Source organism: Nothobranchius furzeri, chromosome 16 (genome assembly GCF_043380555.1).
Source record: "Nothobranchius furzeri strain GRZ-AD chromosome 16, NfurGRZ-RIMD1, whole genome shotgun sequence".
Lineage (NCBI taxonomy): Eukaryota > Metazoa > Chordata > Actinopteri > Cyprinodontiformes > Nothobranchiidae > Nothobranchius > Nothobranchius furzeri.
In genome coordinates, this window is record NC_091756.1 from 43728014 (window position 1) to 43756013 (window position 28000).

Consider the following 28000-nt stretch of genomic DNA (forward strand, 5'->3'; position numbering starts at 1 on the left):
TTCAAGACAAATTCTTTATTAGAAACCTAGACAGTGTAGGAGATGCCGCTCTGTTCCTTACAGTAGATCAGAACACAGCGAGTCAAATTCAGACAGCTTTACCAGAAACGCAGTGAGAAAGGAGCTCACTGATGTACGTGTTATTCTTGGCCACCAACTCCTGCTTCAACCTCTTGAGCTCCACCTTCACCTCCTCCTCAGTCATGGTGGCAACAGGAAGTGACTTCACCTTCTGCAGAAATTCTTGGATCAGGTTTTCTCCCACCTAAACAGAAGGCAGCACATTAAAAAGACCCTGAACGCTCTGTGGAATTCTCAAGTTCAGAGTTTGTGTCCCTAAAGCAGGACTGATGAGTAAACAAAAAGTCCTACTTGTTTGTCCGTCCGTCGTCTCTTGGCCTCCGGCTCTTCATCCTGCTTCATGACATCTCCTGCAGGTTCCTGGAACTCCTCCAGCTCCGCCGCCTTCTCCTTCGCCACCACCAGCACCGACAGAGGGAAGCAAGCTAACTCAGCCACGTGGATCCCAAAACTCTGGTCACACACACCTGAACACAATTGGGGTGTGTTAGATTTTTCACTTAAATAGAACAAATGAGCCAATTGTGTATTTTAACTTTCATAAAATGAGAAACGGTTTAAAACACATAAGAGTGCACAAACATGAATAAAGAAAAGACAGATGTGCTGGTGAGTGGGCTCCCTGTCACTTTGCTTTAAGAGTTTATGAAGCATCAGCTGACTGTAGATGTAGATATCAGACACACATCTGGGGTCATCTTACCCCTACTGCACACTGGAGCATCAGCGGAGCGGAACAGCAGCGGAAAGGTTTACTCGCCACCATCGCTGCACACCGGGTGAGTATCAGCCACGAAGCGGCTACTCCAGTGTGCTCCTCGCTCGACGCACGAGATCACAAAATCCCTCGAGTTTATGCCGTCCGCCATTAAACTTAAAAGAAGGAAATCACGTTTGATATCGCTGTTTGATGACATCATATATGACCGTCACTTTGTGGTGGTGAAAGCTAAGTTACTGGAATGGAGAGGAAAGGAAAAGACATTGTTTACAATTTGGTTATCTTATAAATAATGATACCATGCTTCTTTGCTTGCTGACCTTAGTTTATCAATATATGCTGTTTTGTTTATCTTCCTCTGGGTTTCTTGAAATTCAGTTATTCTATAAAACAAGTTTATTCAATTTTTTTTAATCTACTTATTTATTTTTTTGCTGGTAGAAATTCAATGGTACTTTACTCAGGGTAGCGAAAGAAGCTTTGCCTAGTTTACTATTCTTTTTTGTGTGTTTATTCGTGAGAGAATGATTGTGTGTGTGTGTGTGTGTGTGTGTGTGTGCGTATGATGTTGGCTCATGTTCACCTCTCCACCTTCTTGACTTCTACTACATAATGTCAGCTAGTTCTATTTTTATTTATTACAATAAAAACAATGTATGGGTAAAGGTCTCCATGCTATCCATTTGAATATTCGTAGTTTACTCCCCAAAATTGAACAGCTTAGAGCCTGGCTATGCTACAACAATCCTAATATAATCACATTATCTGAAACTTGGCTTATTAATAGTACCACGGACTCTGCTATTCATCTTGATAATTATGAAGTGTACACGGCTGACGGAGGATCCAGTGGAGGCGGAGTCGTTACTTTTATCTCCTCCAACTTGAGTTCACAGGTAATAATTCCTGATGTTCAACTTGATCTTTTTGAAGGTATTTTTGTGAAGTTCACTCTTCATGTAAATAATTAATTATTGGTAATATATACCGACCACCTACATCTACATAACTAGAGTCTGTTAGTAACATCCTAGCTATGGTTTCATCACTGGGAGTTTCAAGTGAGATTATTCTGATGGGGGATTTCAACTTAAACTGGAATGATCCCTCTACACATATAGAACGCAACATGGTTAATGGGGCTAATTTGACACAAATAATCACTGAGTCTGCTTGAATTAGCTCAAACTCTAAATCTCTCATTGATTGGATTCTTGTTTCTCATCCAAACAGAATTATGACCTCTGGTGTTCTCTCTGACCGTTTCAGTGACCACTCCATTATTCAATTCATTTGGAAAATTACTACTCCTCATCTTTCTCCTAAATATATAAAGATTCGTGAAACGAAACGATTTCAATATAACTTATTTATCAATGACATGCTAAGGATTAACTGGTATAGACTTAGGGCAGCAGTAGCTCAGGTGGTAGAGCGGGTTGCCTCATGATCGGAGGGTCATGGGTTTGATTCCAGCTCCCGCCAGGGGTATCCTGCTGTTGTGTCCTTGGGCAAGACACTTCACCCAACTTGCCTGTGTTAGTTGTGGTCAGAGGGGCCAACGGCGCCAAATGGCAGCCTCGCCTCTGTCAGACCTCCCCAGGGCGGCTGTGGCTACAAGTAGCTTACCATCACTAGCAGTGTGTGAAAGCGTCTTTGGGGGTCTTGAAAAGCGCTATATAAGTTCAATGCATTATTATTATTATTATTATTATTAATACCGGATGTGGAAGCTGCTTGGGACTTTTTTTATAGTGAAGTAGGGGCGGTTATAGATAGACACGCCCCTTAAAAATCTATTAAGGTTAAAGGGCATCATCTGCCTTGGGTTAATAGCGAGCTCATTAATCTTTTTAAAACCAGGGACAGGGCCTGGACTAAACATAAACATACACAATTACCTGTAACGATTAAATTTACATATTATTTGATGAACCATTAAATGTGAGATTCCATAGAAAATATGAAATCAATCTTATGGATCATTGGATAATTTAAACCAGAAGATTGGAATTTTTTGTTGCAGGGATTAATGTAACCACTTCGTATAAACTCAGAGACAGGAGAAAGAGAGTCAAGTTTAAAAAGTTAGATTTATTACTAAACAAATTAAACAAGACTAACTTTAAACACTAGGTGTATGGTGTAACTAAGGTGAAGTAAGACTGAGGATGGTGTATGGGTGAAATATGTTCAGAACCAGCAAATCCGGAGAAACGATTAGTTCTGATGGGAATGAAGATGATGTTTCGCTCTAAGCTTTGGTTTGGAGATTTATAACACACACTGAGACGCCATTCTGTCGGCCTACGTACCCTTTGCGGAAGTCCCTGTTAGATTAGGAATGTCGAGGTCCAGCTTGACCTTCTCTGGAACCGAAGCCGATAGAAAAGCGGTGGATGCCAACCAGACCAGTCTTGAGATACTCCCAGGTCACGACAGTTTATTGGCATCTAGCGAGACCCAAAAAGGGGTAGTGATTAGCCCCTTTTATTCTGAAAGGAACCGTTGCAGCAGGTGGAACATGCAACAGATCTAATCCAGCTTGTCGTTAGGTTCTTTCGGCTGAAGAGGAAAGTTACGGATTGGCCACTCCGATAACTTCTCTAGAACGCTTGAACTGCAGTTAAGATGACGTGGGCATAGTTTTATAATTTGGATGTTTTGATTTACGGTCGAATAAAAAAAAAGGACAACAAGAGGGGATTTACCAAGCACCAACAAAACCACGCCTCGCGTCAGATCTGGAAGGTTCTGATTGGATCAGAAAAAGGAAATGTGTCATGTGACTTTAAGCATAACGTGGATGAGAATGTCTAGTGCAGCTAGTTTAAAGTTATATTACTTATTAAAATACTACTGATCATAAACATCGTCATTTCACAGAATGGTTCACATTTTATTATGGGCTAACACTTTGTTTGATTAGCTTATTAAAAATAGAGAAAGAGTTATTTGATTTATTATTATTTAAAGGGAAAGAGTTCTCTTCTTTCTTCTGCTGTTCGGAGAAGCAACTGTTTAGATAAGAGCAAAGCATGAGTGGCCTTGGCCCATATCTTGTGGAATAGGTTTGTGCCAGAAACTTCTGGTTTTGCTTTGAGCAGAGCAAACCAGAGCAGGGTCTTTTAGGCCAGAAATGGACCATTCATCACGCTACATACCTGAGGACTGGGAGGTATAAAAAAGACTTTGAAATGTATGCATAACCCAAACTACAAATGCTAAAGCTAATTATTATAGAGAGATCCTATCAAATGATCTAAGTAACCCAAAGCAATTCTGGAAGGGAGTCAACCCTTTAGCAGGTAAGTCTAATATCAAATAATATGATAGTTGACAATGAAATATCCAATGATAGTCACCAGTATGTGTTGTACAGGGGCTGTCAGTCAAATTTTACGGGAATATCTAAAGGCATCCCTCAAGGTTCTTCCTTAGGACCTTTATTGTTTTCTATTTATGTTTATGATATGCCCCTGTGCTGCACAGACTGTAATATTCTTCTTTATGCTGATGACACCGTTATCTATTGTGGTAAGCCAACTCTCACTGAGATACATTTTTCGCTACAAAAAGACTTTAATTCTATTCAGCAGTGGCTGTTGGCCAATAAACTTCTTCTTAAGTCCAAATCACATTCCTTACTGTTTCATAGAACTGAGGAAAATAATCAAATAATCGATGCATCGGGATGCGGACATAACGATTCTGCATCGTAGAAAAGTACGCCATAATCGATTACAGTGAAATGTAGTTTTGTTTTTTTAATGGCGGCACCAGCGTAGCATCTAAATCTGTCAGAGCGTCCTCCACATTTACTAAGTGGTTCCGCCTTAATGTGGTACTGCAGGGCTGAGCGCTAGAGTTGTAACCTGAAACCGAACCGGCACCGAATCAGCCCGACCGGTTCTGTTGGATATGGGCGGTGAATTATGTTAATTAAGTGGGTTGGCACGCGGCGCGCTCACTCGCACAGCAACTGAGAGAGGGAGACATTGTCTGCTCACACAAGAGAGAGGATCGGAGGACGCTCCTCCAAACCGATGCACCAAACACGCAAGCGCTCAGTCAGACCGAGTGTTGTGATACCGGGAGATCCGGTCTTGGGGAGGGGACGGGGTCAATGACGGCGGCTGCAGCGTAATCATCTGTCTCTCTTATTTAGGGATGCAGAAAAGTTAAAAGGAGAGAGAAATAGAAAAAAAAAGTTCTTGTTCCACTTTATTCTTTTGTTTCATGATGATAAACTAATGTTAAATTCAACTTAAAGAGAAGCTGGGAGGAAGCTTTGGTTCATTTTAGGTTACAGGAGGTCTTGTTTCCTATCTGCTCCTCCAGAGACAGCATGGACATGAGGGTTACATGGTGAGGGTCCCACAGGACAGGTTAGTGGAAAGGTTTGTAGTTAGCTGGTTAGTGAAAGAGATCCATCAGATGGGTAATTTAATCCTAATCCAGCCCACAGCATTCTGCTGGTGTTATTATCAGAAAGAATAAAACACACATCTTAAATATTATTGGAAGTTTATAAGTTGTTTTACGTTTTATTATTTTCTGCATCAAACAGAACTTGATTCATTCTCCAACATTTCAGAAATGAACCACTGGGTTCAAATAAAAAAAAAAAAAAACTAAGTCAAACATTTCATTTGGTGTTATTTCTGACACCCTTGAACTGTGGCATAAATATTTGACTCTAGAGCTGCTCAGAGACATTAAACACTCATATATGAACCCATTATGTATTTTATTATTACATTATGTGTCCTGTAGGTTTTCTGTATTTTTTTTAGATTTTGTGAGGTTTTGCAAAGCGTGTTTTTCTCAGCCTGAGGTGTGGTGTTGAACGAGGAAATGGATGTTTTTACTTTGTTAAATCTTCTTAAAAGTTTAAAATGTTTTGTCCAAACCTGTTGTGAAAGGAGAGTTTTTCAGGGATGGCAGGTTGTGTCAATTACGTTTTTGATTAAAAAAATAATAATAAAAAGCAATTATCTGACATCTTCTATTTATCAATGAAAACAAATCGATATGAAATAATCGTGATGCATCGAGATATCGAATCGAATTGAATCGTTGACCCAATAATCGTAATCGAATCGAAAGACAAGTGAAGATTCACACCTCTGTTTCATAGGAAAGCCCTAGATATTGGCGAAAAAAACCTGAAGCTTTGTTTCCTCAACTCCTCTCCTCTGGAGACCACGGAGACCATAAAATATCTTGGTGTTTGGCTGGAACCTGACTTATCCTTTAAAACACATATACAATCAACTACAAAAAAATTCTATTCTCATCTTAAAATCTTCTATCAATCTGATAATTGTTTTAACTTTCTGGTTAGGAAAAGAATCGCCACACAGTTGCTTCTGCCTATTCTGGACTCTGCTGACATTATCTATCAGAACACTTCATCCTGCTTGCACTCTATTGATGTTACTTATAATAGTCTCTGTTGTTTTGTTCTTCAATGTCCATTTAGGACACATCGAAGTGTGATGTATTGACAGTTGTCCTGGTTCGCACCTGCTGTCGGGAGTTTCACTGGTTTCAGTTCATTTTTATAACTTTTTACTTTAATTATCTGAATTATGTTAAAATACATTTAATTCCCTATAATTCACTTTACAGCCTGCGGCATAATGACCAGATCTTTTTTGTTGTTCCTAGAGTGAAAAGAGAGGTAGGGAAGCATGCTTTTGGTTTTAAGGCTCCATGTGATTGGAATAATCTTCCTTTATCTACTGGTCGTTTACAATCATTCACAACTTTTCGAAGGGCTCTGGTTGATCATCTTCAGGAATAATTGTCTATGTCACTAATTGTATTCGTTCAACTGGCTGTTGCTTTTGTTTTGTCCTTGTTAGTTGGGGCCGTGTTGTGTGGGGTGAAGTATTGTGTGTGTGTGTGTGTGTGTGTGTGTGTGTGTGTGTGTGTGTGTGTGTGTGTGTGTGTGTGTGTGTGTGTGTCTGTGTGTGTGTGTGTGTGTCTGTGTGTGTGTGTGTGTCTGTCTGTGTGTCTGTGTCTGTGTGTGTGTGTGTGTCTGTAAATGATTGTTGTAATGTTTTAATTTTGATTTTTGCTCTGCTGTCTTGATCTTAATTTTTGTTCTTCTTTTTGTTGTAAAGGAGGACCCACTCGAAAACGAGATGTTTCATCTCAAGTGGTAATTCCTCCGTATAAAATTATGTTTAAATAAATAAATACATGTTGTTCCTCTCCACTGCCAGGATTAAAACCATGAAAAACACACCACTGCACTTCTGGAACGATGTTGGGAGTATATAAGCGGTTAGGTCACTTGTATTGATGTCACTACATAGGTATGAAATTGCATCGCTGCAAATGACTTTTGTTTTGAAAATTACCTGGGATTTTACACTGAAACTGTGTGTAATTTCCGGTGTAATGATATGCTAAGAGCGGAAATTGTTGCATATTGATTTCCGACTCAGTGGCCTAGTGGTAGAGTGTCCGCCCTGAGATCGGGAGATCAGGGGTTCGACTCCTGGTCGGGTCATACCAAAGACTTTGAAAAAATGGGACCCAATGCCTCCCTGCTTGACACTCAGCATTAAGGGGTTGGATTGGGGGGTTAAACCACCAAATAGTTCCCGAGCGCAGCTTGTTTGCAGCTCACCGCTCCCCCAGGGGATGGGTCAAATGCGGAGAATAAATTTCACCACACATCTGTGTGTGTGTGTGACGACTAAATGGGACTTTAATCTTTAATCTTTTAATATACACAATAATATTAGTGCAGAATAAATTCAATGTTTTATGGATACTTTATCTCATCATTAGGAGGACGTCCAGTGTACGCTGTAGAAAGTAGAGATGGGATGTTGTGGGACAAACAGCAAGGTACAAATCAAAATTGGCAAACATAATCAAACGTCATATTTCTGTTCTCCACTTTTCAAAACTATAGTAAAAAATATTTGCTAGAAGAAAGTGCAGAAAATCAACATCAATGGTCCAACCTGGTTTGACTCTGTACAGCATGGTGAGCGTGTTGTGTGATGTCAACGCGGTGACGTGCAGGTTGTGGACGGCGGGCTGCTGCGCCGCCAGGGCCGTCAGCTCATGGAAATGAGTAGCAAACAGGCAGAAGCAGCCGATTTTAGAGGCGATGTGCTCGCTGATGGCCCAGGCCAGCCCAAAGCCATCATACGTGGATGTTCCTCTGCCAAGCTCGTCGATGATAATGAGAGAGTTCTCTGTGGCCGAGCTGGAGGGACGATGGGGAGAATGACAATGTGTGTGTCTACGTGACTGATTTATTGGAGATTTGATCACGGTCTTACCGGAGAATGGCAGCTGTCTCTAACATCTCAGACATGAAGGTGGACACTCCTTTCACCTGGCTGTCCCCAGCTCCCACTCTAGCTAGGACGCTGTCAATCACGCTGAGCTCCGCCTTCTCACACGGCACGAAGCAGCCAATCTGAGCCATCAGAGCAATCAAACCCACTTGCCGGATGAACGTGGACTTGCCACCCATATTTGGTCCTGTGGAGAAGAGGAAGTTAGCCATCAAGCCTTCTCTTGCTGGCTGTTCTGCAGTGTCTCTTACCCGTTATGATATAGAAGCTCTTCTCTCTCTCGACGAAGGTGATGTCATTGGGTATGAAGGCAGTGTCTGCATCAGTCTCCATGCAGGGATGTCTGGCCTGCACCAGATCCAGACGCCTACAGCCATTATCCAAAAGACGGGGGCGGACATACGGGACGGGGGCAGACACGGATGCCACGGCAAAACTCGCCACAGCGTCCAGCTGAGCTATAATGTTGTTGAGCGTCTGAAGGGGATCCACATAACCTGGTGGTGTGAAATCAATAAAACATCATCTAACAGATAACAGATGGTCTCTGCCATGAGACCGGGGCAGCGCGAACATGAAAGACCAAAACCTCCCCAACGCTAACTCCTATTAAAACTTTAAAAGACTCCACTGTTTTATAACCTTTACAGGAAATTACAATGAAATCAATTAGTTTAAAGACTTTTACAAACGATCGCTTTCATCAGCAAATACCATGCTGATGCAATACAGTGGGCAGCATGTGACGGGGATCCGCACCTGAGGCGATGTTGATGATCTCCTTAACGATGGCGTTCTGGGCCTCCTCGTACTCCTCTCTGCTTTTGGTGTACTCCTCATTCAGAGAACTCAGCTTGCTGCAGACGCACGAAAAACGGCAAAACCAAAGTCAGGCACTCAGCTGACAATCATGGTTGACTCATCTTGTGCTGATTTCAGACATGTGACACAGTGAGACGAACCTGTTTGTAAAGCGCACGCCATTCTTCTGAACATCCAGTGTGGTGAACTTCTTGTTGTTCCTCAGAGTCTTCTCCTCCTTGCACGTGACTCTCAGGTAGAAACCCAACATGGCGTTGGACTCCAGCTTCACAGTCTTTCCTGCATCCAGACCTGCAGAATTAAAAAAGCTGCTTCAGATGCATTTCAAGTATTCTGCTGAGCCTAAATCAATAATGACTGAGAAATTTATTAGTAATTATTAAGGCCCAGCATACCTAAGTAATGTGTATCACCTATAACCTAACGTGTGAAGGGTTTTAGAATTAAATTGTGTTAGCACTTGGAGTAACTCTCAGTTAATGACACATGAACGTTTAGCTCTGTACTTGTGACAGTTTTACTATTTTGAGCACCATTTAAGTACAAGTTTCTAGGTTTATAACAGTCAACTTGAATAAAGTCTGAGAACAACGAGATCTCGTGATAACACTTGGAAGCATCTGGCCTGAGTTTTACAATTAAATTCAGTCTTGATTATTGTAAATATCATCTGGATTTAGCATCGTAATATATCGTGTAATCTATCTTGTATTGTTATAGAAAGACAGAATGTTCCTTGGACAGATGAGGACAAATGACTTTAGACCACAATGTATAGCATCAGCCAGCAGAAGTCTTCTCAGACCAAGGGAGAAACTCCACCTGCCAAAAGTGAATCCAACACAGAAAAAATATTGAGGTTCCCCCCTCATCCACTAGGGGCTGGCTCTAGAAAGGAGCAAGTTCCTATTGACTCCCATGTTAGAAATGCCAACTTCGTGGCTGGAATGAATATAATTTACAGCCTGGTTCATCATGACAACTCTGAGGGGGGTGAATTACTTTGTAATTCATCCATTAGATGTAATTAAAGCTTGAAATGAATTAGGGGTGTGTCTTTTTGACAAGTAGCAAAAGGGCCATCTGCACTAGCGGCTGTTCCCCCCCTACTTGCTCCAGGGAAGGCTTCAGCCTCGGTCTAACGTTAAAAGTGTTACAGCCTAGAAGTCAGTGGGAGCAGAGCTGCTCAACTGTGGTTTTCTGGCTGGAAGCGCCAACCAACTTCTGTTAGATTCAGTTAGCCAGTAGCTACATTGGCTCAGAGTTTGGTGGGTGTCAATCATGCGCCACCAACCTCTCAGCTCCATTTTTGTTTTTTCGAGGAATGACAAGACACGGGCAAGATGGTGGTGGGTGCTGTCCACTGGACTTCAATTCAGCTTTTCAAAAACCTACAGGTGACGGCACAGGGGATTTATCTATCTATTATGTACGATCCATGCCTCAGAAACCTTGGATTGTTGCTGCTAAAGCTAGCCCTCTATAAACTATATAAACGAGTGTCTAACTGTGCTGTAGACACATGTAGTCAATAATTTGGCACTTTAGTGCATCTCAATTAAAATTTAAATATTCTGCCTAAAACTGTCTGTGATGCGCCATCTTCAGGTAAAAACTCTGCACTACATTTGAATTTAAAACTGCCACTGCTATTGGCTAAGAGGTACACTATAACATTAGCTGGTACATTATGATGTCACAATGCTATTGTGAGCCTGTTTGGGTGTATTTGTTAGCAGCTGTGCCCTCTCGGTCTGCCAGGCAACAGCATTTGTTGCATTTTTCAAACATAAAGTGGGAGTGAAGTAAGACTCTGGTAGGGGGTGACTTGCTCTTTAATAGTTAAGGCTTTTCCACACATTGATGTTTTGTTTAATTAAAAAATGTTTTAACACATGTAGTGACTGGGCAACACACACACACACACACACACACACCAAATCTAATTGAATGAAAGACGCGAGTGTCCACATCCAGCTCCTGGTGATGAAACGATATTCACACGGACCGAAGGGAGTCAAATTTACAGCTTTAGATACATTACAGCACATGACAGCCGCATGGTGAGATCCATTTGCTGAGGATTTTAGTCACAGAGCTCTCAGTCACATCAGACAAGTAATTCACTTTTAGAAAAGCTCTATGATCTCAAATTGTTTAATTGTTGCATTTTATCTTTGTGTGTGTGTGCGTGCGTGCGTGCGTAATCACCCAGTTCTCTGGCAGCACTGTTCAGTACACCCTGCATGCTTTTTTCCAGCACATCCATCTTTTCCCTGAGCTCACTCAAAACTGGATCAAACGAAGCCTTCACCAGGAACTCGTGGTGTTCCACCTACACTCATCATGCAAAACACACGAGAAAACCATGTTTAGAACAAATAAACACTAAATCACAGTCATGTTAATATTTACACATAAAAATAAGGACCTGGTTCATGTCCAGTGTGGTTTCAATCATCTCCTGGTACTTTAGGAAGTCTGTCTGCAGGTCTCTGAGAGGGGTGGTGAACGCTGCCTGCAGCAACACCTGGTAGCTGCCTACAACACACACACACAAAGAAAGAAAATGGGTTAGGGTTAGGAAGCTGACCAAGAGAGTCTCCGACTTTGGGAACCAGCTTGTCTGGGGCACAGATAAGGATCTCAGTCTTATCTTCATTCAGCTGTAGAAAGCCCCCAGCCATCCAGGTTTTAATAGTCTAACCCCGGCTTTCCACGGGAGCCGTCAGCAGCACGTTACTGCAGCAGCACGTCATAGCTGCTCATAGGAACCACTGTGGTCAACAGAACCTTTTCCACTAGAGCCGTCGGCAGCCGTCAGCAGCGCGAGTCGGCCGCGTCTCAGGAGCAGCATGTCGCGGCCTTTACGCGCCGGTTCTATTTTCTACGCGCGACGCCTCTGAAACGGGTCAAGTTCGACATTTTTGGGGAAGGAAAGACAGGAAATCGAACGCGGAAATGGGGAGAAGCTCCCGAGATTTTCAGAATAAAGAACGTACTGCCTTCCGGTTGCTTTAATTTTAAAAAAGGTTACTAACTGTGCGGCCCCGTGAGAAGTTATCACCTAGCTAGCGGTCTCCTTTGTTTTTCAGGTCCGTATTGGCGATTATAAAACGGACAGAACATAAAACACAAACCATGTTGTAGTTTTCTCCTGCTTGTTGTTGTGTTTACTGACGAAGTCACTCGTGTGACTTTGTGCTCGGTCGGTGACAGCTGCTCCCCTGCTGCTTCGCGTCTCGTGGGAAGGGCCAAGCAGCAGCTTACGCGAGCAAGACGTGCTGCTGCAGTAACGTGCTGCTGACGGCTCCCGTGGAAACCCGGGGTGAGCAGGTGTGTAACAGCTGCAGCTTAGACATCTCATGGAGTTTAAAGGAGATGTACAATTGGATGTCATCTGCATAAAGATGGTAGGAGATTCCTTTGAAGGAGCTCAGGATGTGCTGAAGAGGAAGCAGATAGAGGAGGAAGAGCAGAGGCCCCAGCACATAACATTGCAGGAAACCATGAGTGAGGGAGGTGGTGGAGGACCAAAACTTAGAGACAGCCACAGAGAAGAAGATAAACATGATCTTTTATGCAACGTCACTCAAGATAAAAATCAGGAGGCGCTTCACAAAAAAAAAAAAAAAAAATTAGGTATAAAAAGATTTAAAAAATGATTAAAAATATGTTTAAAAAGAGAAAATAATAATAATAAAATGTAAGGAAAGGGAGAGAGAAAATTAATAGGAAAGAGGAAAATCAATGGATCCCGGGAAAGGAGGAATAAGAACAGAATAGAGAGAGGGTGGTGATGAAGGTCATGAAAAAGCCAGCTTGAACAAGTGAGTTTTCAGCTGGAGCGCTCAGAGAGATAAGAGGAGAACCCCTCCAGAGCAGATCCTGATAGGCCTACCCAGTCTCCCAGCCTCTCCAGTAGCAGGTGATGGTCAACAGTGTCAAAGGCTGCAGTCAGGTCCAGCAGGACCAGAACAGAACAGTCCCCTGCATCACTGTGAGTCAGAAGGTCATTAGAGACCCTAAGAAGAGCTGTTTCAGTAGAATGAGCTCTACGAAAACCTGACTGGAAGCTATCATAGATGTTATGTTCATCAAGAGCAGCTGTGAGTTGTTTAGCCACAACCTTTTCCAAGATCTTGGAGATGAACAGAAGTTTAGAGATGGGTCTGAAGCTGCTATGGAGAGAGGGGTCAAGACTCAGCTTTTTAAGAAGCGGGTGGATTACAGCATTCTTAAAGTAAGCGCGCACGCACGCACGCACGCACACACACACACACACACACACAGTAAGTTCCAGTAAAACCTTAAAACAGGGCTAATGACCATGTTGTCTGCTGGTTTTTGCAAACCTGTGTATCTCTCCAGGGCCATGATGAGGGCAGGGATCTGGCTCACAGCCTGGTGGACGCGGTAGCAGTCCTGCAGACTAGCAGAGTGTCGATGAAACTTTTTGGCCATGCGATGAAGATCTGGAAAGCGCCGCAGCAAATCCTCCTGACAAGTCTGCCGCAGTTCAGAGTCGCACACAAAACTCTCCACGAGGTCCAGCCTGGGCACATGCAACAAAAACACCCTGAGGCTTTCAGAAGACTCTCCATCAAGTTGAGAACCATCTTAACACTCAAGTCACTAAATAACACACAACCATCATACCGGCAGCAAGACAAGGCAGTTTGATTTGTCTAGCACATTTCATACACAGAGGCAATTCAATGTGCTTTCCATTAACGGGAATAGCACAAACATTAAAATCAATGCGACAGCACGATTGAAATACACAAATAAACTTAGATCAAATTGAATACACAGATTAATTTCAGATATAAGAATCAGAAAAAATACAAAGTTAAAGGGTGAGCAGTTATAGTGCAGAAGGTGCAGCATAAGAAACAGTCATTCGAAGGCTGATGAACACAGGAAAGTTTTCAATCTTTACTTAAAAGTTACTAGAGTTGGGGCCAAGGGCGCCCCCAAGGGGTGGCCAGGGGTGGCCATGGCCACCCCTAGAAAATTGTTCGCTCTGATCGTTGACGCGCTCCAGACATCTGCGTCCTGAGCATGGCTACAGTAACATTATCAAATTAGGTGTCGCCACCTCAAAAACAAAGTTAACACGCGATCGTTCATGTCGGCTCATTTCCTTTTATGTTTTCTATTATTTGTGCCTGATGTGTGGAGCGGAGCACATCACCTGTTTTGTTCTCCGGTGATTTCACCTCACCGGTGCGGCCGGCGCGCACTCCGCTGTTTTTGCGGTCGGTAGATCTTTTAGAACTGCAGTTCAAAGGTAACTCATGAGGTGAATATATATGAACCCAGGTAGCCGTTTTTCTTTAGGATTGAGAGGAGATGCAGGAAGATGATAAACAGGCAGGACAGAAAAAATAGTCAAATAAAAACAAGTTAGTTTTTGTGCCTGGTGGTTGCAACAAACAGACACCATTGAAGGTAATCAGAAGTGAGGAACAGAAAATGAAATAATTATTTTAATGTTTAGAGCAGCAGCAACTCTGAGAGGCTGCAGGTGCATCAGTGAGTTTGCGGCCGCAGTGCAGGGGGAGGGAGGAGAGGGCTGAAGCAGAAACCGTTGTTAAAAGAGATGTGTCTAACTTAGAAAATGTGGGCGCAATTTTAATTGTCAAAAACTCCAGCGGACTCCAGTTTAATCAAATAAAAAAAAAAGTTGTGTCTGGTTCTAGTATTTCATATTTCCTAGCTCCTACTGCATGAGTTCAGATGTATTAATTCATGCACTTAAATATTCATGTTCTGATTTTATTGAAAAACTTGTTCTGTAATAGTTTCTTTACTATTGTGATAAAAATATTTAATCTCAATTCTGAGGCTGCTCTGTAAATAGTTTTCAAATAAATAATACACATATCAACTTCTGATCGATCCATATCAATTTCAGATTTAAAATAATGTATTGATGTAAACCATACCCAATCATTTCCAAATAATAAATAAGACATGCATTCATCTGTGTATCACCTTTGATCCGCATTAGTGATATTTTCAGTAACAGAACAATGAAGCAAAGAAACAGATTCCTGAGTTCATGTTAGTAATTTCATTTATTTGGTGCATCTGACCTGTTTTATTTTTCTCTGAAATTAGATCAAATCAGTGCTTCTATGGGTTATCTTGTCTCCTCTCTGCACTAGAAAAATGTACTTTATTATATTGTTCACTGTAGTGCATCTTGATGTTCTTAACAAATAAATTAAATCAAAGATATTGGTCAATAATGCCAAATATGTAAATTTGTGTTTCAGTCATTTTTATACTGGCTTAAAAATACTTCATTAAGTCTACTAAGCAGGGGTGTAGAACGTTTTTAATAGGGCCAGCCCAGTAATGATCTTGGACCAAAACAAAGGGGGCAGAAAGTCAAATAAAGGGGATGTTTTTCCAAACGCCAAGAAAAATTAAATGCCCCCCCCCCCACACACACACACACACACACACACACACACACACACCCCGCAAAGTGTGTCACTGAGAGTTTAAAACAAAAATTATTCTTGTGCACATATTGCTGGTGTAAAGGTGAGGTGCTATTTGAAGAAGATGATAAAATGCTAATGTGATCATTAAAGCTGAGGTCTGAATCAATTATGACACCAAGATTTCTAAGCTTGGTCTTTGTCTTTATTCTTCATGAGCCAAGTTGAAAAATAACCTCCATCCTATCCTTCTTATTTCCAGAGACAATAACTTCAGTCTTGTCTTGGTTTAACTGGAGGATGTTTGACTGCATCCAATCATTAACTTGCTCCAAACACTAACAAAGTAAGTCTAGAGGGCCACAGTCACTCGGTGGTAGAGCAAGGTAGATCTGGGTGTCATCTGCATAATTATGACAAGACAACGTTGTTCTTGTGTTTGACCTACCCAGAGGGAGCATGTAGAGATTAAAGTGCAGCAGTCCACGAATTGAGCCTTGGGGAACCCCACATGTCACGGTGATCTACTTTGGTTTGTGATCACCAGTAGGGACAACATAACCTCTGTCTTCGAGATAAGGTTGGAACCAACATCCATGAATGAATTTAATACTGGAAAATTTTTGGTGAATACTAATTCGGGAAGAAATAAAGATTAAAATAGTTTATAGTTTTTAAACCCGTTTCCAGCCCAAAATGGGAGACTTGACTGGTGTGATAGTGAAATTGTGGATGAACTGTCAGTGAAGTCCTTCACATCACAGCTCAGCTCAACAGCTCAGTGGCCTAGTGGACGAGTGTCTGCTCTGGGAAAGGGAGATCGAAGTTAAAATCTTGGGTCATACCAAAGACTTTCAAAATGGAACCCAATGCCTCCCTGCTTGACACTCAGCTTTAAGGGGTTGGATTGGGGGGTTAAACCACCAAATAGTTCCCGAGCACAATAGTGTCTGCAGCTCACTTCTCCCCACGAGGATGGGTCAAATGGACAATTTTCACCACATCAAACCAGTGTGTGGTGACAGCTATTGGTTTTTAACTCCAACTCTACTGGTTCCAACTCCCCTGTGTGTAACTTCTTGTCATCTGCACATGCGGGTCATTTTGGGGCTGTCAACCGTTCACACTGAGAGCATTTCAGTAAAGTGTGAACAACCATACAAAAAATTTGATTTAATTAAAAAATCTGAATTGAGCATCAAGACCTGCAGTGTGTGAACATAGCCAAAGTTTGGGATATGTAGTCAGGGTCTTACTGTGTTGGGAGATTAGTTAGCCTCTTGACTGTGGCTAACAGAATATGAGAATGGTTAATATCACTAATGACTGAGTCAATTAAGAGTTGTATGTGTGGAGCTGCATTCTGAAGGGTTTATAGTTAGTAACCTGGTAGGTTACATTTTCTCCATTTGCATTCAGCTTTCCTGCATTACCTTTTCTTATTGGTAACTGATTAAGTGAACCTCCAAGGAGCTTTCTGTTTGCCAGAGATAAGTTTAACCTATTCGGGTAAGATGGTGTCAAGGTCTTCAAGAGTAACTGCCATCACATGAAACAAACTCACTTGACCAGCAACCAATTATGAAAAGTGTCATTACCTCTCCTCTATTTTGGTTTTATCCATGAGTGGTTGTTTGATCCACTGGTTGACCAGCCGCTGACCCTGAGGAGTGCGGCACTTGTTCAACAAACCGGCCAATGAATGAGCTCCGCTGGTGTCATCAGGAGACCCCTGGAGGGGATTGTTCAAACAGATAGCTCATTGAAGCCAAATACAATAACAAATATTAATAAAAATTGATGTAACAGACTATAATAAATTCTATAACAACCATGGATGTAATTTTTTGGGGGGAAAGGGGGGACGTGTCCCCCCCCCCCACTTTTTCCAGAGTCAAGTTTTGACCCCTGCACTTTTTACCGTCCAAAAACAATATTACTTTATATTAAATTGACACTGGTTGAGCTGTAGGACCAAGCAGAAAACAACTGTTTGTGTTGAAGCCCGTTTCCCATTAGTGCATACTGTAAAGTGAAAATTACGTCCATGATAACAACACAACAGCATTAATAAATAAACAAAATCGGAGCTTGCTACCTGCACTATTCAGATCGTCTACAAGAGGTCAGAAAACACGTATAAGACCTAATACAAAGAGTTTTAGAGCAAAACACTAAACCTGTTAAAGAGGCAGAGCTCATCAGATGTGACACATTTGTTGCTATGGGGTCAGATTTGATCATGAATGTAATTTGATCAAAAATGTACAGATTTTTTATTAGATCATTGATTTGTTGTCAGTTACGGAAGACATTTTGTTATTTGACAAGTTCACAGCAGTCAGTGGATTAAATTGGGATTATGCGAATATGTTTATGCCATTTCATTTAGGGTCCATCTTAATCACTCATAAACACACAAAAACATGCCAACGACACAACTGTCATCGATACATCACCGACCTGGAAGAGATTAAGAGCTCTGACAGCAGCGTTGTCCAGCCTCATGTACTGACCCAGCTCCAGCGTGGTCAGACTGAACGAGTTAAAGTTGGACTCGTCTGAAAGCAGCTCGAGGAAACGCACCACTGCAGCCAAACACGACATGGCCACCTGTGAATGAAGCCACAGGTGATAACTTAAATCAAACCTGTGTTTAATCGCACCATGTTCAAATGAGGCCAATGCAGCTTGACCTTTATAGAAATGGTTACATTATACAAATGTCATTACGTTTACGGCAAATAAAAATAAGATCAAGATGTAAATGTCCAAATTAATATAAATGTTGTCTTATAATTAATTCTTACAAAAACTGGATTTTTCTGGTGATTTAGGATTAAAAAAACATAAACAGACTGAAACATCATCCTGATTGCATCAACTATCCATTAATTTAAAATGCATATTTGCACTGAATTGTTTTAGACCCATCTAGATAAGTAATTTGTCTCTGAAACCTCATAAGTAGGCTTGGGTGGCATCCAAACTTTGATTCCGTTAAACTTTGTCCATTTGTCCACATTTTACCACGGTGTACGGCACTACCGTTACTGATTAAGAATTATGACATAAGCCTCAAATGACATTACCTTCACCATTCAGAAACTGAATCCTAAACATTTATTACTGAAACAATAAACGTACATAATAATATTAACACCTTTCATTTTTAAAAAGGCAGTATATTAATAAGATTTTTCACCAAGAAAAACAGCATTTTTCCTTTTCCAGGTACAGCATTGCACGTTATGGACCGACAACTTTCCCTGCAGTGCTGAAAACCTGCATCGATGGTGAGCTTGTGGCACAGTTACGCAGGCTTTCAGGCAAGTAACAACATCTGGGGAAGATAACCAGCATATTTCCACCAGGAAAGTGATTCGTCGTCTCCTTGAATAACAGGCTTCAAATAGGCTGTTATTTCAGCTCTGGAGTGTTTCTCTGCAGTGCTGACAGGACCGCATCTCATCGTCACATCTTTATCGCACGAGGAACGCTCGTTGATGGGGAACGTGGCTCTCTTGCTTGGAACCCGAAATACTTCCAAACTGAAGAAGTTGTTTAGACCAGCCATCTTTCTCCTCGTCTTTCTCTTGGTGGGTCTCTCTTCCCTCCATGCTGTCAGACGATGACGTCATGTTCAAAAACTTTATGGAATGTCTTTAAAAGTCAGCCATTACATATTAATAAATAAAAAAAAAAATTACAAATTAAAATAAATTTTTACACATTAAATTATTTTTTACATTTAATTATTTTCTTCTTAACTGCACTACAGTTTTTATTTTTTATTTTTCCTTGACGGTATTGTCACTGATACTGCTGTTATTTTTAACAGTGTTGTATACGGTATTACCGTAATACTGCCCAAGCCTCCTCACAAGGTGTTTCTTCCCCTCGCCGATCTGAAACGATGCTGAAACCATAAAACTCACCCTCATTTATCAGTAAATTACATAACAGTTGAATAGATTAAGTCACACAATTTATAAATGAGGTGATATACTTCCGGTTGGTAACAAGATGGCGCTTTTGCTTGGCTTAGCCGCAGTCACCGGCCAAACTTTTCTCCACTAACCTCCTCCTTTCCACCTTGCTCCTGTCTGCACCGAGGACGTACCTCACTGTTTGTTTACCTGAGTGGCGCACTGGCCCAGAGCCAAACGACTATCCCAACCAGCACGCCTCCAGCGATGTTTATCCGGTCCCGGGAAAACGTCGGAGGAAAAGAGGTAAACGAGCAGGAATCCAGGTGAGAATAAGACTTCTCTTAAAGCGTGGTTTATCTAGTAAACATCGGCATGATCTTCTAGCTTCTTGTCCTTTGTTTGGCGACTTGAGCGACACTTCCGCATTCCCGCCAGGCCGCGTTGCCGCGCGGTTTCTCCGTCCAAGTTTTTTAAGGTCGGTTTATCCTCATTCCTCAATGGTTTCTCCTCCTGTTCCCTCCATAAGTGGTTTTTATAAACAACGTGGATCTAACTCTGCTAATTTACGTCCTCTAACTCCAGCTGTTTCTGTAGTTTCTGATTCCTCCACCTCACTCAGCATGGCTCTATTAAACACCCACTCTGTTAACAATAAGTCCTTCCTGCTCAATGATTTAATTCTCTCTACAAACCTGGATTTTCTGCCCGAGTGGTTATTCTTTTCTTAGCCAGCCCCGGGGTTCTGGTCGTGGTGGAGGCCTAGCTGTTGTTTTCAGAGACCATCTTCCATGTAGCTCTACAACCTCTGGTCACTTTGCTTCCTTTGAACTGCAGCTGATTAAAGTCGGGCGTAAGGACCAAGCCCCCACAATGCAGCTCAGAAATTGGTCTCAACCCGGAAGTACCAAAAATTGCAGTTGCACCCTCATCCGCTGGGGGCTGGTGTCAGAAGCGAGCAAATCCTCATTGACTCCCATGTTAAAAATACCATTTTCACAGCAGAAATAAACATGTTTACAGCCTGGAACCAGAACATGTTTTTGGTTTAAATTATCTAGTTTACACTCAAGACAACTCTGAGGGGGGTGAATTTTTTTCTCACTCTTCTGTTTCAAGTGTATTAAAAGCCTAAAATTCTGTATAATTAATGAGCATCCGACCCACGTGACCACAGAGCTAGCTCCGTGGAAAGGCCTCAGTAGAGCCTCGGTCTGGCTTGGAAACTGCTCCGGCATTTTGAGTCTCTGTGTTTGTGTATTCTTTTTTGGATATTTTTTGTGCAATTGTTGGACAAAATGACTTGCTGTGGCATTAATTGCACTAATAGAGCGTCCAAGGAGTCTCCACTTCATTTTTTACGGTAAGTAAAAATATATTTATGTATTTTAGGTCACTGCTGAGCTGAGCTTAGATTTTAACATGTACTGTTTAACCATGAAATTTAAATGTAAAAGGGTCAAACCCAGTGCATTTAACATAATGCTGCACTTTAGAAAATGGGATGAAATATAACATGTTGGTGGAGCTGGGTTCCGACTATCGGCTTGTGGAGCTCTCGGGAGACCTCTGTTTTCCACCCGGTCCTCCCCTCCCCACAGCTCGGTGCATCTCTGTCTGATCGCGGCTTCTGTGTGCTGCGCGGGCTGACGGCTTGTGGAGCTCTGGGATGGAAACCTTTCCACCCGGTTCTCCCCAGCGGCAGCTCTGCGCATCTCAGATTGCAGCGGTGCTTGTCTGCTGTGCGGCTGCCGGCTTGTGGAGGTCTCGGAGACCTCTGTGTTCCACCCGGTTTTACCCAGCGGTCAGCCCGGCGTATCTCTGACTCAGAAGCTCTGGTGTTGTGCACAGTTAACTCCGGTTGTAGCTAGGTTGCTACCTCCGTTAGCTTAGTTCCCACCTCTGCATTAGCTTTGGGTTAGCTTCAGGTTAGCTTGTAGCTAGTTCGACTGGGTGTCGTCAGTTGATCCCAGCCTTACAGCCCCACCCTCAGCTCCACCTCTCTTCCCTTTTATGGAATTGTCTGGGCTTGACGGAACCTGTGACACGGTCAAAATGACGGTGGTGGCCACCTCCCATTTTAGTACAAAAACTTATTGTTGGAGTCTATGGAAACCCATTGTCCATATATGTATGTAGATGGTAAGGACCCATTCTACTGTGCTGTAGTAGGGCTGCAGCTATCGAATATTTTTGTAATCAAGTACTCTATCGAATCTTTTTTTCGATTAATCGAGTACTCTAATAAATTACTCTTTTGTGTTTGTAAACCATTATATCATATATTGATGAGCCAAGATGGCGCCGAGTATGGCTGCCTCGTCGCGAGCTCCACCAAGTTCCAACATTACACGCTCCATACTGTACATTAATGCCACTGTTTTGCACATACCAACCTCTGTACATTTTATATCTCTTATCTTATTGTTTACTTTATTCATTTGTATACTTAGATTAGCCATTTTTATATTTTACTTGTTTTTACATTACTGTATTTTTGCACAACTCTGTTGCTGTGAAGCTCGCACACAAGAATTTCACTCGCATGTACTGTACCAGTGTACCTGCACATGTGACGTGACAATAAAAGTGATTTGATTTGATATCAAATAGCATGTTATAATTATGAAAGACCTCTTAAAATGAGCAAGCAATTGCCAGTTATTCTTCAAGTTTTATTCAAAATTAGTTTGCATAACTTCAGCACTTCAACTTTACTTCACAGTAAACAAATGCCTGTGCAAAAAATAAGTATACAACCTGAGCCGATTCTCTCCTCGTGCGAGAATCTGCTAGCCTGCAAGCCAGACAATAACTAGGAGGATAACTGTTGAAGTAGCGCTGCGAGCGGCTGCGGCCCAAACAGAACCAGAACCGCTCACGGCGCAAACAGCTCGCCGGCTGTTTCCCTATTAACACACGTCCGTTTTAATTTCTACACTTTTTTTTCTCACACTAACAAGGATTGTCGAGAAAGCATGTTTGCTGTGGTTTTGTCAAATTATACTGATCACAAAACATTTATTTACTTTCTTTCGTTTTCCTCCGCCACTCATAAATACCCGTGTCCTCCTGCAGAAACCCCGAGGGACAACGGACAACAACACAATAAAAAGTCCGACGTGTTGTGTAAAAACTGCTATTTTTAGCACATTTTAAGTCCGACGTGTTGCTACCAGATGTATGGTGTGAGCTGAAACTGAGTGCTACAAACGAAAAAGTCGCACAGTGCCTGCAGAATATATAGAAATACAGGCTAAAAAGCATTATCTTGTAGAGGCTCCGAGTTCCCTTGCAGAAGTGACATTTACAGGTGCTGCAGCACGGAGGATGTGGTGTTGTAGTAGGCTAAATCCATGTTGTTACAGTATTTACACTGGACTACGTTTTCCGCCTTACGACATGAAAAATGGTCCCACACCTTTGACATTTTCTGTCTTTTTCTCACTCCACCGGGGTACAAGTTGTCCGCCATAGCTTAAGAGAAAGTTAAGTTATATTCGCTACTCGCGTGTGCATTCAGTCCAGTGGGCATGTGCGTCACTTATTTCGGTCTGGGTGAAACATGACCCCGTGCGTTTGCAAAGCCATGAATTAATTAAATATGAATTAAACGAATCCTCGAGGCAGAGAATTTGACTCGAGGATTTTTTGTACTCGAATTATTCGAGGTACTCGAGGAATCGTTTCAGCTCTATGCTGTAGTTTATCGTCCACCTGGTCCAAACAGTTCTTTCCTTCAGGAGTTTAGTGACTTTCTATCCTCCACTTTGAAGCTGTCCAGACTGGTGATTGTTGGTGACTTTAACATCCACGTTGATGATCCCTCTGATCATTTTTCCATGAATTTCTCCAGCCTTATGGACTCCTTCACCTTTACCCAGCATGTTTCTGGCCCCCCACACAACAGGGGGCACACTCTGGACCTTGTTTTACCCTGGGTCTAAATGCTGACAGTGTTTGTCCTGAGGATGTTTATATTTCAGATCACCATTGCATTTTCTTTAACTTGTCAGTTTCTGCGTCCCCACCTCCTGCTCGCCGTATGGTTAGTTCTCGTTTTCTTAATGAGAGCACAGCTAGCAATGTTTCTGCTGCTTTTGATCCCCCCTGTTCTTCTGATAACGACCCAGATTCCTTAACTTCTCAGTTTAACGAGCACTGCCTCTCCATTCTGGACAACATCTGTCCTGTCAGAACCAGATCAGTTCCTGCAGTGAACCCAACTCCCTGGTTTAATGACAGCCTTTGCAGCCTGAAGTGCCAATGCAGAAATATTGAGCGTTTGTGGAAGAAAACCCATCTCCACGTCCATCTGCTGCACCTAAAGGATCTTCTGACATCCTTTAACTCTGCAGTCAGAGATGCTAGGGTTTCCTATTTCTCCAACCTGGTGTCCCAGAGCAAAGGGACCCCCAAGGTGCTGTTTAAACACCATCAGCAGCATCGTCTCTCCTGCCACTCCTACAGCCTCCATCCACTCTGTTGCAGACTGTGAGAACTTTCTGTCTTTCTTTGTGGACAAAGTCAATAAGGTTAGATCTAGCATCTCTCCTTCAGCCTGATCGCTGCCTCTCCCGACTCCAACCAGGCCCATCATCCTAGATAGCTTTGCTCCTGTTTCTTTGCCTGAGTTAACCAAACTAGTTAACTCTATGAAGACCTCTGCATGCCCCCTCGACATCTTACCCTCATCTTTGTGTAAAAGTGCTTTTCAGTCCATCGGTCCCAGCATGCTCTCCATTATTAATGCTTCTCTGGTTTCCGGTCAGGTCCCTGCTTACTTTAAGAACGCTGTAATCCACCCGCTTCTTAAAAAACTGAGTCTTGACCCCTCTCTCCATAGCAGCTTCAGACCCATCTCTAAACTTCCGTTCATCTCCAAGATCTTGGAAAAGCTTGTGGCTAAACAACTCACAGCTGCTCTTGATGAACATAACATCTATGATTGCTTCCAGTCAGGTTTTCGTAGAGCTCATTCTACTGAAACAGCTCTTCTTAGGGTCTCTAATGACCTTCTGAACCACAGTGATGTAGGGGACTGTTCTGTTCTGGTCCTGCTGGACCTGATCCTCATCTGTGACCCAGACAAGCTGGTTCCCAAAGTCAGAGACTCTCTTGGTCAGCTTGCTTCTCACACCAAACTTTCTGTCAGGAATGTTGGCGTGACCTTTGACCCAGCTCTCACCCTGGATTCTCATGTCAGTTCTCTTGTTCGCTCTTCCTTCTTCCATCTCAGGAACATTGCTAAGCTGAGTCCCATTCTATCCCGCTCTGAACTTGAGACAGTTCTCCACACCTTCATCTCCTCACGCTTAGACTACTGTAACTCTCTTTTCACGTGTCTGAGCAGAACCTCCCTGAACCGTCTACAGGTGCTTCAGAATGCCTGTGCTCGGCTTCTGACCAAGTCCTCCAAACACACCCACATCACCCGGCTTCTCCTCCAGCTTCACTGGCTGCCAGTCAACTTCAGGTTAATTTCAAGATCCTGGTTCTGGTCTATAGGGCCTTACATGGACAAGCACCATCTTACATTGGTGATCTTCTTAGTCCCTACACCCCCAGCAGGTCCCTGAGGTCCAGTGATGAAAGCCTACTGGTTGTGCAGCACACCAGGCTAAAGACCAAAGGTGACAGATCATTTGCTGCTGTGGCCCCCAGACTCTGGAACTCTCTCCCCCTGAGCCTGAGATCAGTGGACTCAGTGGTCTCCTTTAAAAAGCAGCTGAAGACTCACTTGTTCAAGCTGGCTTTTGTATGACCTTCTTCACCACTCTCTCTTTATTCTGCTCTCCCCACCTATTCCACCTTCCTCAGGATCCACTGATTTCCCTCTTTCCTGTTCACTCTCTCTCTTTCTTAACATTTTGTTTTTTAATCACAATTGTCTATTTTTTGCTCATTTTAAATATATTTTTAACCATTTTCTAAATTCTTTTTTATATTTTTACATTTTTGTTTTTGTGAAGCGCCTCGTGATTTTTACCTTGAGAGGCGCTATAGAAATGATACTTTCTTCTTCTTCTTCTAAGGAGGAATCTCAAAGCCAAAAATAAATGAATGCATTTAGCACATACTCTCTTTTTATATTTTACACTTATAAAATCCCAGAAGTGTATTGCTTTAGGTCAATTAAATACTCATTAGCATCACAAAAACTAAATAAATAGCTTTGCTTCAGAATAATGCAGCTCTCAGCAGAGGTACGGTCTCCAAGTACAGCTGTACACTCATCAGAGGCTTTAGTTTAAACAGACTAACATATCATCAGAAATCTATTCAGATGTAATGCCTGGCATGCTGAGGAGGTCTGGTGAGATCTGGATGACTGATGTTATCATCAGGAGGTCCACAACAGACTTTGTGAAGAAGTCTGATCACAAGCTGAGACCTTGCAGACTTTATGTATCATGTGAACTCTTTCAGTAGATGCTAATCTACTTTTCATGCATGATCAGATTTTAAAATATCGACAAATTTGGACTCATCTGAATTGATGCTGGTCAGAATGCTCCAGCTGAGTAACTGTACTGGGTCATTATCAGTGTAAAAGTCACCTGCTTGTCCAGCTCAGGTAGTGTGTTGCTCGCCACCATCTCTCCACTCTTAGATCTCAGCAGCCTGTTGAGATCCTGAACAATGTCCTTGCTGCTGAACTCAGCTCTCTTCCTGTCAGACACCAGCATACCACCACGCTGCACCACCTGCACCAACACAACAAAGGCTTAGGAACATTTACAGTTAAAGATGAAGGCACATGAAGGGCAGCGCTAGCCTAGTGAACTGGACCAAATTCTTGCTTTGCAAAGAATGGTCTAGGCATGCTCCATTGGAACCTCCGCAGCTCCTACCAGGACTCTGGCTAGCCAATCACAGCTCTCTAGAGGGGTTTCAAACACATAAAGAGCTGTGATTGGTCCATAATGGTGGGCCAATCATAGTGCTCTATCTGCTTAGTGAACAAATCACAGAGCTTTATCCGCTTTGTGGGCCAATCAGGGCACTCTATATGCCTGGTGGGTGGGATGATGCAACAGAGTGAAACAAGAGTATGTCACATTCATTGTCCAGTAGCATGCGGAGATCATTTGAAAGACAACGGTAGAACCCGCCCCACAACCGAGAGCCGTCAATGGAGCGTGGCCAGACTAAATAATACATTTATTTAGTCTGGCTTGCCAGGCTAGGGAAGCGCTGCTGCCTTGGATGCAGGATCAAACTCCAGCTGCTGCCTTTCTGCATACAGACCCAAAACATGTATTTTCATAAGTGACGTTTGATGAAAGCGCCTACCAAATAAACAGAAACATGAGCAGAGTGCAGTAAAACCGACACGTCTCACCAGCACATACCTCCCGCAGCTTGTTTCCATCAGTGCTGCATTCCCCCTGAGCTAAAAGACACTCTTTGGGGCTGATCTGGACAAGCAGGGACTCAAGGTTGGAGAAGATCTCACTGTCTGGAAATTCACACACTCCCATAGTCCTCTGTGCTGCGTCCACGTAGCCCACGCCAACCACACGCTGTCCATCAGCTCCAGTTGCGAATCGCACCGCAACAACTCCTGCACAGCCCTCGGTTCCGGTTCCCCCGCTGAACAAAACCTCCTCCAACTGAGTCAAGTTCCCTGGAGAGGCCTGAGTTAGGAGAAAGAAAGAAGCACAATGTCTTACTCTCTGTGCAGTATGTTTCATTTGAAATATGTGCACATCTCTGATTTCATGTCTCTGCATTACGTGTTGTTTAGAATCACTCCTTTCTTTTCATTATTTAATGAATACTGGACACAAATGACTGAGTGAGACTGGATGCTGCAAACCGGGCCTGAATGAACCCACTAATGACAAATGTTCTGCTCCTAAAAGCTCCACCCAGAAAAAGACTATTTTGATCATGTTTGTCCCTCAGAAGTTAGTTTAGCCTCCCGTACCTGGAACTGGACCCTCCCCATGTTGCTGCAGTCCCAGGACAGTTACCTTGTATTCGATCCTCCAGTCCTGCTCCTTGCTGCTCTTGCTGTGGTTCCTGTACACCTCCACTCTGTACTGTCTCACCAACAGCAGGTCTTTCACGAAGGCTTCAAAGTTAGGCTTGCTCAGGATCACACTCTCCAGCTTTCGACTTCCTGTTGGTAAAACAAGCCAACAAACTGGATGAAATCCATCGCACGTTTTTAATTATTAGTCATTTAGACAGTTTACGCACTAAAATCCATCGGAGTACTCTTCTACAGCGTTGTACACATTAAAAACAAATGTAATCTTACTAGTACTAAACAGAGAGCTAGCATAGCTTGCTATATCCTAACTGTGGCCTCCTACCAGCTTTAACCCAGTCTGTTGGTGCACGGTTACCATGTTTACCTGAACCTAAATACTTGATGACCCCATTCGTCTTAAAAACCTCCTTCGCAGCAAATATGGCGTCTTTCCCGTGAACAGTGTAATAGTCGTTTCGGTCAAATATCCTAAAAGTAGTGTCCGGTTTCTCCGGCATCAAGAAAACGAAGCTCAGAAAGCCGTGTTCGGCCGCGCTGTCCATGGACAGGTTCTGCTTCGGCTGCACCGCCATGCTGGAAAATCCCGCCAAACACGGAGCCAAACAGGAAGTTGCGTAGCCACAAGCTCTGTTCCCATGGAAACGTTAGAACGTTAGAACCGG

At 42.7% G+C, this 28000-nt stretch overlaps 1 protein-coding gene across 2 annotated transcripts; it reads right to left on the reverse strand.

Moving 5' to 3' along the window:
* msh2 (mutS homolog 2 (E. coli)) lies at positions 1–27996 on the reverse strand. 2 transcript variants are annotated; one of them, XM_054749282.2, is made up of 16 exons: positions 27703–27996; positions 27316–27464; positions 26692–26976; positions 25897–26043; positions 17871–18020; positions 17006–17139; positions 13308–13507; positions 11384–11493; positions 11164–11287; positions 9093–9243; positions 8890–8987; positions 8382–8627; positions 8113–8317; positions 7789–8036; positions 373–548; positions 1–265 (listed from the first exon to the last, which is right to left on the reverse strand). In XM_054749282.2, exons 1-16 carry the CDS (start codon positions 27908–27910, stop codon positions 89–91), a joined length of 2808 nt encoding a protein of 935 aa, XP_054605257.2. In that variant the 5' UTR covers positions 27911–27996; the 3' UTR covers positions 1–88. The 2 variants fall into 2 exon arrangements, 1 of the variants encoding a protein (XP_054605257.2); XR_008565557.2 differs by lacking the exon at positions 1–265 and adding an exon at positions 3118–3255 and having other exon boundaries at positions 410–548.
* Positions 27997–28000: the final 4 nt, after the last annotated feature.